At 52.3% G+C, this 15,176-nt stretch overlaps 1 protein-coding gene across 1 annotated transcript; it reads left to right on the top strand.

The window, feature by feature from the left end:
* Positions 1–2,552: 2,552 nt before the first annotated feature.
* On the top strand, positions 2,553–5,108 carry LOC125759951 (acetylgalactosaminyl-O-glycosyl-glycoprotein beta-1,3-N-acetylglucosaminyltransferase-like). Its single transcript, XM_049419486.1, has 2 exons — positions 2,553–3,393; positions 4,942–5,108. The coding sequence occupies exons 1-2, from the start codon at positions 2,553–2,555 to the stop codon at positions 5,106–5,108; spliced, it is 1,008 nt and encodes a 335-aa protein (XP_049275443.1).
* The last annotated feature ends 10,068 nt before the right edge of the window (positions 5,109–15,176 follow it).

The raw sequence follows: 15,176 nt of genomic DNA, 5'->3' as shown, positions 1-15,176 counted from the left end.
TGAGAGAGCCAAATATCTTTTTCAGTAGCGCAAGCAAGGCGTCTCGGTGTTCCGTTGACCGTCTATTCGGTAGGCTTTCCCTCGCGGCCATTTAACAGCGTAGTTGGTGTTCGCACCGATGGCGTGGCCTGAAATCCCAATGCATCCCCAGGAGAGGAGCGCCACGCAGGACACTGAGGGCAATTTGCGTCTTGGTTATCGGCAACGATCTTCACCAAGCCTACGAATGCCTACTTTTGTCTGATTGAAATGGACAACAACTCTGCATGCAATAACTGCAGCGTCGAAGAAACGATCTCCCATCTTCTGTGTGAGTGTCCCCGTTTCAGTGCGCCAAGACACGAACTTTCGAATGCGCTAGATAAACTTGATAATCGCCCTTTGTCGGAACAAAGGGTTTTGGGACCTTGGCCGAGTCCGTCATCAGCACAGAAGGCTTTAAAAGCATTATTGCGCTTCTTGCGAACAACTGGTCTTAGAGACAGACTCTAAGCAGTGTCGTATTCTCCTTTCCTTTTATTGCGATAGCAATTATATGGACAGTCTCGGCTGCAAAATGTTCGTCCCCGTCGCCGTCATTCACCGTATATGTATAAGTATGTATATATATAGAAAAACCACAAAGAAAAATAATTCAGAAATTCTTTCCGACGCGCGGAGTCGAACGGGCGACCTCTCGCTTTGGAGCCCGCCGTGTTAGACGTTAGACCACGACAGCACCGTCTTGCAGCCTGCTAACGGCGAGCTATTTATATACATCTGTAATTCAGCATGCTTTCGTAGTGGCCACATAGATGGCGCGACGTGCGCGCGTGTGGCGCGCCTTACAGATCGCCGCCCCGCTTCTGCGAGCGCCGCTGCTCTTCGCTCTCGTGCGGGTCGCTTTCGTGCGCTTATCTCGAGGAAAGAAGGGGCGGCCGGTGGGGTGCTTCGCTTCGCTCGCTGCAGCGGCCGCGCTTGCGAAAGGAGCGCGCTGTTCAAACAGAAATAAGTAACAACTGTGACAATTAGTTCGCGCTCGTCTTGTGTGTACCTGTTCGTTCGTTTCGTGCGTCCTGCTTTATGTTTGAGCAGTGCGCTTCAAGTGTCGAGCTGTGACGCATTAGTTCGCGCTCGTCCTGTGTGCGTTCTTTTCGTGCGTCCTTTGGGCTCGAGCGACGCGCTGGCAATTTCGAGCTGCTTTCCGTTCTTCGCGTTACATTACAATTTATTGCTATCGCATTCATTGCTTCGCCGTTGCGGCGAAACTGTGACTTTTTTTTCTTCTCTCTCTCTTTTTCCTTTTCTTGCTCTCCTTTTTTTGTAACATCTGTCTTTTATCATCATTTATCCCCCTTACCCCCTTCCCCAGCACAGGGTAGCCAGCCGGTCTAAGAACTGGCTGACCTCCCTGTCTTTCCGCTTGTTCCTTCCTTCCTTTCTTCCTTCCTTCCTTCTTTCCTTCCTTCCTTCCTTCCTTCCTTCCTTCCTTCCTTCCTTCCTTCCTTCCTTCCTTCCTTCCTTCCTTCACCAAGCCACAGTTCCCATGTCGCTCCTACTGCCTGTCTTGAAAAAAGTATGTGCAGCTTCAATCTACTTAACGTCGGGAAGGCTTATTACAGCGGTCGGATTTTTAAGCATTAAAAAAGCGCGTTTGAGGCGCCAGAAACAGGCAGGCAAAACAACGGTTTAGGCCTCCGACGTCGTAAATATAGGTGCAATAAATTATTACACAAATAACTTCAAACAAATAAGTTCAATGACAAATAACTTCAAAACAAAGACGTGCGCGACCTGTATCTACAACAGGAAAGCAAGAAATGTTACTGGTTATGGTAGCGCAAAGGCGCCAACAGTTAGTTGCACATAGCCGTGCAATTGCCCTTTTTCCCGCACGGTTCGCAGAACGCGGTCTCTCCTTTTATTAAGTAGCATGGTCAGTCAAATGTCCACTTCGAATCAACACATCCCTGTGTCTCCTAGTTTTCAGCATGACTTAGAAGGGCAGAGCAGCGGCAGATAGCTAGATCGATAAAAGACCAGAATGTACGTAGGGATGCCTCGTATTGACCGGGTCGAATCGCGTAGGGACGATTTCTCCCCTGTCGGTAAACACCTTCCAAAATAAGTTACAAACAAAACACGTGGCTGACATGGCTCATACCCACTCTGGGGGATTGGACTCGCAGGTGAACGACATCTTGTTCTCCTCAGTCGACTGTATTGATTCACCGCCGCCCACATCATGATGATGTTCTAAACGCATCATCATGATGTGTTCCCTGCACTGGGTATGATCCACGATTACTGAGGAAAAAGAAGAAGAACCGTAGCGAAGGCTCGTCATGGCGACATTTCCTCCGAGGTGCAACAACAAGAAGAAATTTCTTCTTATCGCAGCAACGGCCTTGCTCTCCATCATCTCTACGATCCATATAGAGAAGCTTGCTCACGTGACAGCAGCGCCATCTTCTATCTCGCTGACAGTCCCACATGACGAACGCAACACACCGCAGCCAACCTTCCGATTCCCGCGAGCTCGTGGCTGTCCCCACAGGATCGACTCAAGGGACATGCATGGACCGGACAGGGAGTGGCACACAGGTGGCTGGGAGGTCCGCCAGCTCTGCGGTCAACCACTAGACACTCTGTTCTTTGTGCACGTCGCGCCGAGTTACTGGGAAAGCCGTATACACCTTAGGGCCACACTGTTCGAAGAAGCCGCACGAGCCGCTTTCAACTGGACGGGCGTCTTCTTCGTCGCACAAGACAAGGACCCCCTGGTGAACGATTGGACGAAGCTCGAAGCCGAGGTGATGGGAGACGTCGTGGTATTCCATTACAACGACACCTACTTCACCACCGTCTACAAGTTCATCCGCGGCATGCGGTGGGTGACCGAGTACTGTCCCAAGGTGCGTAACATCGTCAAGATCGACCATGACGTCAGCGTGGACCCATTTGAGCTTCGGCGATACCTGAACGAGAATCTGCCCCTGAAGAACAGCTCGATCCATTGCCGCGTGTTGAAGTACAATAACGTATTACGAGACGGCGGCGACTCACACTGTGTCCCGGAGGACCAGCTTCCCATGGACTTTTACCCGCACTACTGTTCCGGTTTTTCCATGATGATGACGACGGACACGATGAGGAAGCTGTACAGGGCCTCAAAGTTTGTCAAGGTTTATCAGATCGACGACGCTTATGTGAGCGGACATCTCGCCCTGCTGGCCAACGTTGGACACGTGGACATTGGCAGAAAAGTCAGCCTGATTACCTGGGATGTCAACACGGAACGCATGCTCAACCGGATTGCGATCTTCGCGCACGAGCGCTCTGTCCACGGAAATTCCGCTGGCCGGAGAGCGCAGTGGGAACTGATGATCTGGAGGCAAATGACGGAAACTCCTGGTAGGCACGCGTTCAATTACTCTTGCCGATTGGTCGACCAGATCTACAGGCGCGTTTTTCACGAGACGCGACGTGCCTTAGGAAGACGACAGCAGTTGCCACCGCATAACTTGTTTTCGTATTTGCAAGGAATGTCTTACTCGTCGTCCGCTCTGAGCACTAAGGTGTTTAAGAACGGACGGCGAAAAGCGCACATTAAAACGAAAATTAACTAAGAAAAAGACGAAGCCCTACTGTGCGTTAGAATGTTTCAAGGGCAGCTATTAAGACGTGCGCGGCACGGCTGCGATTGTTTACTTGCGTCTAGTAGTACCTCCTTTATTTTTCTTTGCTTTCTTTTTCGTTCTGCTGGACAATGCCAATATTTATTAAAACCTTATTAGCACTCAGAATAACTTTACATATATATTCTTTACCATTTTTGCATTGATAAGGTTTCTATGCATGCGCATAACTGTGTTTTTCTTGATATGCCAATGCGGATTCACATCTATAGATGTAAGTGCAAATGTTGTATATAAATAGATGTGGATATGTATCTCTACATATACGGACCGGAGTATGTTTTATATGCGTAGATGCGAATATACATGTGTGTAGAATATAATATATGAATTCTCGTGGATATGTATGTGTACATATATAGAGTGCAATATGTATCGACGTTTCATATACACAGGTGTCGATATAGGTGTGTGTAGAATACATTGTAGCTTTGTAACCAACCCTTCTATTCATATGCTGTATACTGGTTGTCAAACCAAGAAGCAGGAACCTCGTAGCCGTACAAACCTCGTAGGGATAGCGATCGAAAATAATGTGCCCATTCGGCGAGGCAAAGCCCAGATTACCTCCTCCGACGAGATACAACCTATGCACAGCCGGGTACCAGGAAGAGGAAGGCCTTTCCCTTTCAACTGGTGGGTGTCCGGCGGGTGGATTCGAACCTCCTACCTCCCGTAGTCGGGACAGGCACCCTATCCACTAGACCGTGGCTTAGTGGATAGCCGAGGCCTATATATATATATGCCTGAAACATGTCTTCATGCGGATCCGGTGAATAGTAAGTTAAAGTGCAGGGGCACGTACGAAAACACAAAAAGTTACTCTTGAAACGGTTCCCCGGTTGAAACGTTAAGAATAAATGTATTATATATATATATATATATATATATATATATATATATATATATATATATATATATATATATATATATATATATATATATATATATATATATATATATATATATATATATGTTGACGCGTGTATACTACATGTGGACGACGACGACGATGGGGGGCTTTAACGGACACCATCTAGTGGGGCTGTGATTAGTTGAAGACGAAGAAGACGTTCCGCCTGTTCAGCTGATTTTCAACACGCTGTTTCGCTGCCGAATGGTCTTGTCTTTTCCTCGCGTTGCATCGCGACACTGGTGGAGGTGCTGGACCGCAACCCTGCCTGATGCTGCACACCCCTACTGGGAGCCGTTCAACCAGCCCGGGCGCATTGTCACCTATTACAACTCCCGTGCATCGCTTCAGTCGGAGGTTGCGAGGCCTCTCTCCGGAGCTCACCCCCTCGCCGGAACCTTCTCTCAGGTGCCGCGTACCTCTACCAATGGCCAACACCAGCCCACAACAGGTGCCCCAAGGCAGCTCTCTTCCGCGAACCCATCCCAGGTGACGCTCTTTCCACCATTGGTGCCTGATCGCTTTAGTGGCGGTGCCCATGAAGACGTTGATGACTGGCTTGAACACTATGAACGTGTTGCCAAGATCAATCAGTGGTCTGATCAGCAAAAGCTCTCCCGCGCCTATTTTTACGTTGACGACAGTGCTCGTACTTGGTATGAGAATAGAGAAGCCAGTCTGGCTACATGGAGCGACTTCCGACAGCAGTTTGTTGATACCTTTGCCAACGTCGACCGACGGGACCGTGCTCAGCAGCTATTGGAGCTACGGGTTCAAAAACCCAATGAGACCGTCGCGATGTTCGCCGAGGATATTACTCGTCTCTTTCGCAGAGCTAACCCGAACATGACGGATGAAAAGAAATTGAGCTACCTCATGCGAGGTGTAAAGGAGCAGCTTTTCGCCGGGCTCCTGCGCAACCCTCCAAGTACCGTGGCTGACTTCATCAAGGAAGCTACGGCTATCGAGCGGGCACTTCATCAACGATGCAGGCAGCATGATCGATTGTCCAGCAGCGCCCCAATCAGTGCCGCCAGCATGACGTTTGAGAATCAGAGCGCCTTGCGTGACCTGATTAGGGAGATTGTCCGCGAGGAACTTCAGAAGTTGCGGACACCGGTCGTTGAAACACCCACGGCATCCGTCGTCGAAGTCGTGCGCGACGAAATTCGGCAAGCATTCTCGACAGCTGACCCTGATGCCGAGCAGCGTCCCATGAGCTACGCCGCCGCTGTTCGACGTCCACCACTCGCTAAGCCATCGCCGCCGACGTACCGCCAGCCGCCATTAGCACCTTGATCGCCGCCGCAAGAGGAGACGTTGAGGCGACCACCAGTCTTGCCGTACCGCCAGCCGTCCACAACCGCGCCATGGGCAGCGCCGCAAGATGAGATGTTCAGACGTCCACAGATCCGAAAAACAGACGCATGGCGCACAGTAGACCGGCGACCACTTTGTTTTAACTGCGGAGGTGCAGGCCATATTTCTCTTCGACCATGGTTTGACGGCCGACGCGCCACCGACGAATACATACCACGCCTCGACGACGCTTCTTTTCAAGGACCCCCTCGTTCTCAGTTTGACGACTGCCGTACCACTGACGCGGAAGCAATGCCTACTCACCAGGCGGGTTTGGGACGTCGATCACGCTCTCCCTCTCCCGCGCATTCGCCTTCTTCGCACCGACGCATCTTCGCGGACCTCAATGGAAGGAGGTCACCCAGCCCGCGCCGGGGAAACTGAGCGCGGCGACCTCCGGGGGTAAGGTTGCAGGCCATCACGACGACAATAAAAAGCCCCCATTCTTCCCAGTGCACGATGCCGTAAAGCCGACAAGACGTGAGATCGAGGAAATTGCGACCACCGACCTTACTGTTCTCCTTGACGGACAGAAAGTGACAGCGTTAGTTGACACTGGTGCCGACTTCTCTGTTATAAGCCACGACCTCGCCGTCCGCCTCAAGAAAGTGAAAACGCCGTGGACAGGCCCTCATATCAGAACGGCAGGCGGCCAGTTACAAATGCCTACCGGAAGATGCACAGCGAGAATTGACATAGGAGGTTTTCCTTTCGTCGCGTCGTTCGTCGTTCCCGCGGCATGCCGCAGAGATCTAATCATTGGCATGGATTTTTTACGAGAATATGGTGCCGTCATCAACATCCCGGACAGTTCGATTACGTTCTGCAACAGTCCTGGCCTAGCTGATTGTCCGGAGGCGAGACATAACCCTCTGCGTCTTACTGATGACGATGTGGTCCTCCCTCCTAGGTCATGCACAATTGTTTCCGTGGCAGGTGATGCCCCGTTTGACGGCAAAGGAGTTGCAGACCAAATAAGCTCGCTCCTCTTTACCCACGGCGTTTCCGTCGCACGAGGTATAGTCAGTGTCACTGCTGGCCGCACGGACTTACTGCTGACCAATTTCAGTGCTGAGCGCCCACACCTCCCAAAAGGCAAGGCCTTCGCCTACTTTGACGATGTCGTGGATGCCCAAGGCTGTTTGTCGGTACTCGACTAAGCGCCAAAACTTGATCCAGCACCCGTTCTGGACGTTAGCACTACTTTGTCAAATGACGAGCGACGGAGACTCCTTGAGCTACTAGCGGAATTCCAAGACTGCTTTTCGTCCACATCAATAGTTGGTCGCACGCCTCTTACCAAGCATCGGATAATCACCGAAGACACTGCGAGACCTATTCACCAGAACCCTTATCGCGTGGCTCCAAAAGAACGCGAAGCGATACAACAACAAGTAGACAAAATGCTTGAAGATGACGTCATTCAGCCATCAAAGAGCCCCTGGGCATCGCCTGTGGTCCTAGTCAAGAAAAAGGACGGCAGCCTCCGCTTTTGCGTGGACTACAGGAAGCTAAATCAGATGACCAAGAAAGATGTGTATCCGCTTCCCCGTATAGACGACTCTCTCGACAGACTTCGACATGCTCGTTACTTTTCTTCAATGGACCTGAGGAGCGGATATTGGCAAATCGAGGTAGACCCGAGAGACCGCGAGAAGACCGCTTTCGTGACGCCAGATGGCTTATATGAATTTAAAGTCTTGATCTTCGGTTTGTGCTCGGCGCCTGCTACCTTTCAAAGGCTCATGGATACCGTGCTTTCTGGGTTGAAGTGGAAAACCTGCTTAGTCTACCTTGACGATGTCATAGTGTTTTCCGCAACATTTAACGAGCACCTTGAAAGGCTTGCAGTGGTTTTACGAGCCATACGGTTCGCGGGTCTAACATTGAAACCAGAGAAGTGCCACGTTTGCTTTGAAGAACTGCAATTCCTTGGTCATGTCGTCAGTCACGAAGGCGTTCGTCCAGATCCTGAAAAAATTACTGCCGTAGCACAGTTCCCTGTGTCGTCCGATAAGAAGGCTGTCAGGCGCTTTCTGGGCCTCTGTGCCTACTATCGGCGGTTCATCGCGGACTTCGCACGCATTGCATCACCATTAACTCGTCTCACAAGAGAAGACGTTGCATTTGAATGGAAAGAGGAGCAGGAAGCTGCTTTTAATGATCTGCGCCAGCGTCTACAAACGCCTCCGGTGCTTGCACACTTTGACGAGGGAGCCCCTACGATGCTTCACACTGATGCCAGCAATGTAGGACTGGGAGCTGTCCTTGTGCAACGGCAGGAGGACGATGAAAGAGTAATCGCCTATGCAAGCAGAACGCTAACACGCACAGAGGCTAATTACTCCACGACTGAGAAGGAATGCCTCGCCGTAGTAAGGGCGGTTACGAAATTTCGCCCGTATTTGTATGGCCGCCCCTTCAAAGTTATTAGCGACCATCATTCTTTGTGCTGGTTGACAAACCTTAAAGATCCTACCGGGCTATTAGCGCGTTGGAGTCTGCGGCTCCAGGAGTTCGATATGACGGTCGTGCACAAGTCGGGGAAGCGACATATGGACGCTGACTGTCTGTCCCGGTCACCGATTGAGTCGGCTTGTCTTTTCCTCGCGTTGCATCGCGACAATACACACACACACACACACACACACACACATATTATATATATATATATATATATATATATATATATATTGTCACGTTCGATATGACGGTCGTGCACAAGTCGGGGAAGCGACATATGGACGCTGACTGTCTGTCCCGGTCACCTCGCGTTGCATCGCGACAATATATATATATATATATATATATATATATATATATATATATATATATATATATATATATATTGTGGAGATAGGTTTGCACTAGGCTTACCTACGAGGCGACCGGCAAGGGACGCGACGTTCTCCACTGCCGCAGCGAACAAAGACGCTACGGCCGGTTTCGTCGATTCTCCGGCACGGCGCAGAAAAGGCACTCGAGGCAGGAGGTCAACAAACAACACGGGTTTATTAACCCAAGATGCAGCACAGTACGACACTCACAGGCTTGCAGGCCGTAAGGGGAACTTCGCAAGGCCGATCGAGTACGCTTGCCAGCGGCGCTAAGACTACCACACAAAGGGCAGCGGTCGAGCACACGAACGAGAAGCCGCCTGCTAGAGCAGCGCGTCAACCTCTCGTGCTAGCCTGAGAGCATCTGCCGCCACGAGCGAATCGTCGGGCGCATCTTAGCTCGTAGGAGAGGAGGATGTCACCAGCGGCCCAATGGGGAATGGCGTTGCGTTGTGACGTAGGCCCGCGCAGCGCTCCAGCGTAGCGTGTCCGGACATGCCAGCGCGGGACGGAGCCGACGCTTGGCTCGCCCAGACAAAGAGGCGCCCTGGCCGCCATCTTGGCGATTGCCGGTGCCTAAGTGCGCCCGGGCTACGCGGCCGGTACGCGTGCGGCAGCTGGGGAACGAGGCGCCAGGTAGGAGGACGCTCTCGATCCCCACATTCCCCCCTCCTAAGACCGAGGCCAGCCTGTGAAAGAGGCTGTCCGAGGCCAAGTGGCAAGGTCAGCTCAGCCGCAAGGAGGCTGGCCAACGGGGCAAAGTCCAACAGGGGGGGGGGGGGGTGTCGTCCTCCCGAAGGTACAAGTTCAAAAGTCGGCCATGATCGCACCAAACGTTCCACCAAAAGTTCCACCACCAGGGAGAGGCCACCGCCGGGAAGAAGGTCCACAGCCCAGGAGGAACGGGGGCAAGACTGCACAAGGGCGGGCAGCCAGCCCGCTTGAAGTTCACCGGACTGGAGAGGTTGGCAGCCGGGAACGTACGAGGCGTGGCTGCCAGTTGCGTGCTGCAGCCAACCGCCGAAAGTCGCAGGGACGGGGGCCACACAGGAACGGCAGGCAGGAACAGCAGGCAGCCAGGAACGGAAGCCGGAGCGACCACGCTCGGGCCTGGGCCAAAGCTTGAGTGGGCGGACCAGCCGCCGAGGCCGGCTGCCGAAGCTGCCAGGTGGATTAGACAGGGTGGAGGTGGCTGCAGCGCAGAAGGCAGGAACCAGGCCACAGCAGGAAGGACCAGGGAACAGCAGGCCAGCTGGTCAGGAAGAGGCTGGTGGCAAGGTAGAGCCAGGCGCAGGGAGACGACCGGGCGACGCAGGAGTGGACAGAAATGTCCCCGGCATAGCCGGCTTGCCAAAAAGGGGTGCCTGCCTGACAGTGCTGCCCAACAAAGGGGGCGCTTGCCAGGTTACGGCTTGGACAACACATCAGAGGGTATTTTCGGCCAAGAGGGCCTTCTACCACTTCCAGACGTGTGCCGCCGCACCTTAGCGGTTATTCTCCATTCACTGTCAAGGTATGGAATAAAGTCCAGCTACCTGTCAGTGGGAGAAAGGTTGCTTAGGTGCGTTTCCGCAGGTTGTACCGGTGGCGTGGCTTGGAGCCAGCCTTCTCACGGCTTTCCTGCGGTTCGGTGACCGCCTCCCCCCCTCCCAAGTCGTTGCTGCGGGCAACGAAAGGGTTTGAGGGCGGCTGCATGAGCCCGGGGGGCTTGCCCGCACGAGACTGCACGCATTGTCACACGAGGAGTGAAGAGCGTCACGTTTATGCCTGGCCAGGTAGCAGAGCGGCACAACTTTTAGAAAGTCTTACGGCCACTCGCATGTCCGGCCAACCGCGAGTCGTGGAAATAGCCGAGGGTGACTTTCCTTAGACTGCGGGGTACCCCCACCTTAAAAGACTCCTTGGGAGCTTCTTCCGGTGGGATGTGGAGCGCAGGAGAACTCCGCCGGCGACAAACAGATGCGAATCCAACGTGCCCGCAGCAATACCAGACTGCGTAAACGGCACACGGCGCCGACAGCAATACCAGACTGTCAACACGCGCCCGGCGGCTTGACCGCCACGCTCCTCTTGGGAGCTCAGCTCTTTGAGCCCGTCAACAATTTGCTGACAAAACGGATCGTCCTGCTGTGCCTTGAGTAGGTCCTCTCTGCTGAAGACGATACCGGCGGACGTGACAGGATCTACCAGGTATGCGTCCTCACCCGAGGCGGTCGGCTCGAAAGTCACTGCGCCGTCGGGGTTCGCGCCTTTCGACCCACTGGAGCCAGGGGCCCCGGAGTCTACTTGGTGCAACTGCTCATGGGAGTGGCGGACACAAGTGTCGGACGCCAAAACGGGGGCACGCGACAAGGCGTCGGCCACGACGTTCGAACTCCCTTTCCGGTAGCGCACAACAAAGTTGTACCGCTGCAAGGTCAACGCCCAGCGCGCGAGGCGGCCCGAGGGCTCACGCAAGCGCTTAAGCCAGGTGAGTGCCATGTGGTCCGTTTCCGCACCGACGCAACCGACAGATGCGTGATGCCTCATGCGACAGGCAAACGAATCGACAACGGAGCACGGTGGCTCACATTTGCCGAAGGCGTCGCCAAGGCGCGCATGAGGAAAATGATCGTCGGAAAACGCGGACGACACTGTCAACCCTTCACGCTCGTGACAACGATGGGGCCGCGAGCGTGTGAATGCCAGCACCATGTGGCCTAGGAAGGGACGCTCCGGTGCGGCGGTTTCGTCACTCAGCTGCGCTGCTAACAAAGGAAGGCCAGCGAGCGGAGACGACGCATTGGAGGGGCCCGAAAGCACGTGCTCCGCGTGTCTCGACCAGCTGAGAAAACCCGAAACTGGCTAGGCTAGGACTGTAGTCCACATTCGAGCGGTCATCACCAAAGGAGGCCCCAAGACGGGATCTCTCGCGGTGGTCGAAAGCCGAGGGCCGCTAAGGCGAGCTTACCTCGTGCTGCCGGCGTCGTCCGCATCGAACGAGATCAAGTCCGTCGCCACGGGATCGAGCAGGAACAAGCGCCTCGAGGGGGACTGCTCTGATGCCATGCCGAAACCAAGTTGGGCGCCAGTTATGTGGAGATAGGTTTGCACTAGGCTTACCTACGAGGCGACCGGCAAGGGACGCGACGTTCTCCACTGCCGCAGCGAACAAAGACGCTACGGCCGGGTTCGTCGATTCTCCGGCACGGCGCAGAAAAGGCACTCGAGGCAGGAGGTCAACAAACAACACGGGTTTATTAACCCAAGATGCAGCACAGTACGACACTCACAGGCTTGCAGGCCGTAAGGGGAACTCCGCAAGGCCGATCGAGTACGCTTGCCAGCGGCGCTAAGACTACCACACAAAGGGCAGCGGTCGAGCACACGAACGAGAAGCCGCCTGCTAGAGCAGCGCGTCAACCTCTCGTGCTAGCCTGAGAGCATCTGCCGCCACGAGCGAATCGTCGGGCGCATCTTAGCTCGTAGGAGAGGAGGATGTCACCAGCGGCCCAATGGGGAATGGCGTTGCGTTGTGACGTAGGCCCGCGCAGCGCGCCAGCGTAGCGTGTCCGGACATGCCAGCGCGGGACGGAGCCGACGCTTGGCTCGCCCAGACAAAGAGGCGCCCTGGCCGCCATCTTGGCGATTGCCGGTGCCTAAGTGCGCCCGGGCTACGCGGCCGGTACGCGTGCGGCAGCTGGGGAACGAGGCGCCAGGTAGGAGGACGCTCTCGATCCCCACAATATATATATACATATTGTCACGTGCTACAGAAGGACTTGAACTAGGAAATACTGCACCGGCAGAGCGACGCACACAAGACTGGGAAGATGGCTGCCAACACAACAACAACAACAACTCAGAGCGAGAGCGCGCTCTGTCCCAGAACGTCTTCTTCCATTCTTGTGGATTGTTGGCTCGCGCTCGCCGTACCTGTCATGCTGGGCAGGTGGATATATATGTATGTATGTATGTATGTATGTATGTATATATATATATATATATATATATATATATATATATATATATATATATATATATATATATATATATATATATATATATATTTTGTTACGGGGATGATTTATTCAGTTAATACTGATCGAGTTAATGATGCACAGAGCGGACAGGATCGTAGGACAACAGGGCAGCCTCAGACTCAAACCCGCAACAACAACGTTGTCGTCTGCCTCCATTAGGTGTCATTTCAGCGCCAGTGCCTGAGTCACCTTTGCATACCCGTGACATTAACCCCGGCCGGCAAAGCACCGTCCCGGTGCCTGACATGACAATATATAACCGCCGCCGTAGCTCAGTGGTAGAGCATCGGACGCGTTATTCGAAGGTCGCAGGTTCGGTCCCTGCCGGCGGCAAGTCATCTTTTCGTCCACTTTACTTTCTTCACATTTATATTCTAAATACTACAGATAACACCCCCTGTACTTTCTTTGGCGTTATTGTCTGTTAGTTCTCATTAATATTGTGTCTAACGAAGATAAACGAGCCCTTGAAAAATCATCTGCTTTCCTTCATTCATAGCTAGGGTCTCGTCCTGGCAGACTTAATGCCTTCAGGTAGTATGCGAGGGATTATTGGTCAGCTGCCAACTCGTATAAAGATCACGTGCTACGTGACGCCAACAGGCAAAAAAAAAAAAGAGTGTTCCACACTCGCCGCCATGGCTGCGATTGGCGCTGACTAACACTCCTAGGTTTAAATCAACATATATACCCCAGAAAGTGGACGGGAGGATGACCGCCGCCGTAGCTCAGTGGTAGAGCATCGGACGCGTTATTCGAAGGTCGCAGGTTCGGTCCCTGCCGGCGGCAAGTCATCTTTTCGTCCACTTTACTTTCTTCACATTTATATTCTAAATACTACAGATAACACCCCCTGTACTTTCTTTGGCGTTATTGTCTGTTAGTTCTCATTAATATTGTGTCTAACGAAGATAAACGAGCCCTTGAAAAATCATCTGCTTTCCTTCATTCATAGCTAGGGTCTCGTCCTGGCAGACTTAATGCCTTCAGGTAGTATGCGAGGGATTATTGGTCAGCTGCCAACTCGTATAAAGATCACGTGCTACGTGACGCCAACAGGCAAAAAAAAAAAGAGTGTTCCACACTCGCCGCCATGGCTGCGATTGGCGCTGACTAACACTCCTAGGTTTAAATCAACATATATACCCCAGAAAGTGGACGGGAGGATGACCGCCGCCGTAGCTCAGTGGTAGAGCATCGGACGCGTTATTCGAAGGTCGCAGGTTCGGTCCCTGCCGGCGGCAAGTCATCTTTTCGTCCACTTTACCACTTTACTTTCTTCACATTTATATTCTAAATACTACAGATAACACCCCCTGTACTTTCTTTGGCGTTATTGTCTGTTAGTTCTCATTAATATTGTGTCTAACGAAGATAAACGAGCCCTTGAAAAATCATCTGCTTTCCTTCATTCATAGCTAGGGTCTCGTCCTGGCAGACTTAATGCCTTCAGGTAGTATGCGAGGGATTATTGGTCAGCTGCCAACTCGTATAAAGATCACGTGCTACGTGACGCCAACAGGCAAAAAAAAAAGAGTGTTCCACACTCGCCGCCATGGCTGCGATTGGCGCTGACTAACACTCCTAGGTTTAAATCAACATATATACCCCAGAAAGTGGACGGGAGGATGACCGCCGCCGTAGCTCAGTGGTAGAGCATCGGACGCGTTATTCGAAGGTCGCAGGTTCGGTCCCTGCCGGCGGCAAGTCATCTTTTCGTCCACTTTACTTTCTTCACATTTATATTCTAAATACTACAGATAACACCCCCTGTACTTTCTTTGGCGTTATTGTCTGTTAGTTCTCATTAATATTGTGTCTAACGAAGATAAACGAGCCCTTGAAAAATCATCTGCTTTCCTTCATTCATAGCTAGGGTCTCGTCCTGGCAGACTTAATGCATTCAGGTAGTATGCGAGGGATTATTGGTCAGCTGCCAACTCGTATAAAGATCACGTGCTACGTGACGCCAACAGGCAAAAAAAAAAGAGTGTTCCACACTCGCCGCCATGGCTGCGATTGGCGCTGACTAACACTCCTAGGTTTAAATCAACATATATACCCCAGAAAGTGGACGGGAGGATGACCGCCGCCGTAGCTCAGTGGTAGAGCATCGGACGCGTTATTCGAAGGTCGCAGGTTCGGTCCCTGCCGGCGGCAAGTCATCTTTTCGTCCACTTTACTTTCTTCACATTTATATTCTAAATACTACAGATAACACCCCCTGTACTTTCTTTGGCGTTATTGTCTGTTAGTTCTCATTAATATTGTGTCTAACGAAGATAAACGAGCCCTTGAAAAATCATCTGCTTTCCTTCATTCATAGCTAGGGTCTCGTCCTGGCAGACTTAATGCCTTCAGGTAGTAT

This window comes from Rhipicephalus sanguineus, chromosome 9, assembly GCF_013339695.2.
Source record: "Rhipicephalus sanguineus isolate Rsan-2018 chromosome 9, BIME_Rsan_1.4, whole genome shotgun sequence".
NCBI classification, from domain to species: Eukaryota; Metazoa; Arthropoda; class Arachnida; order Ixodida; family Ixodidae; genus Rhipicephalus; species Rhipicephalus sanguineus.
The sequence above is the reverse complement of the archived record's forward strand: the minus strand, read 5'-3'. Positions and strand labels throughout refer to the sequence as shown.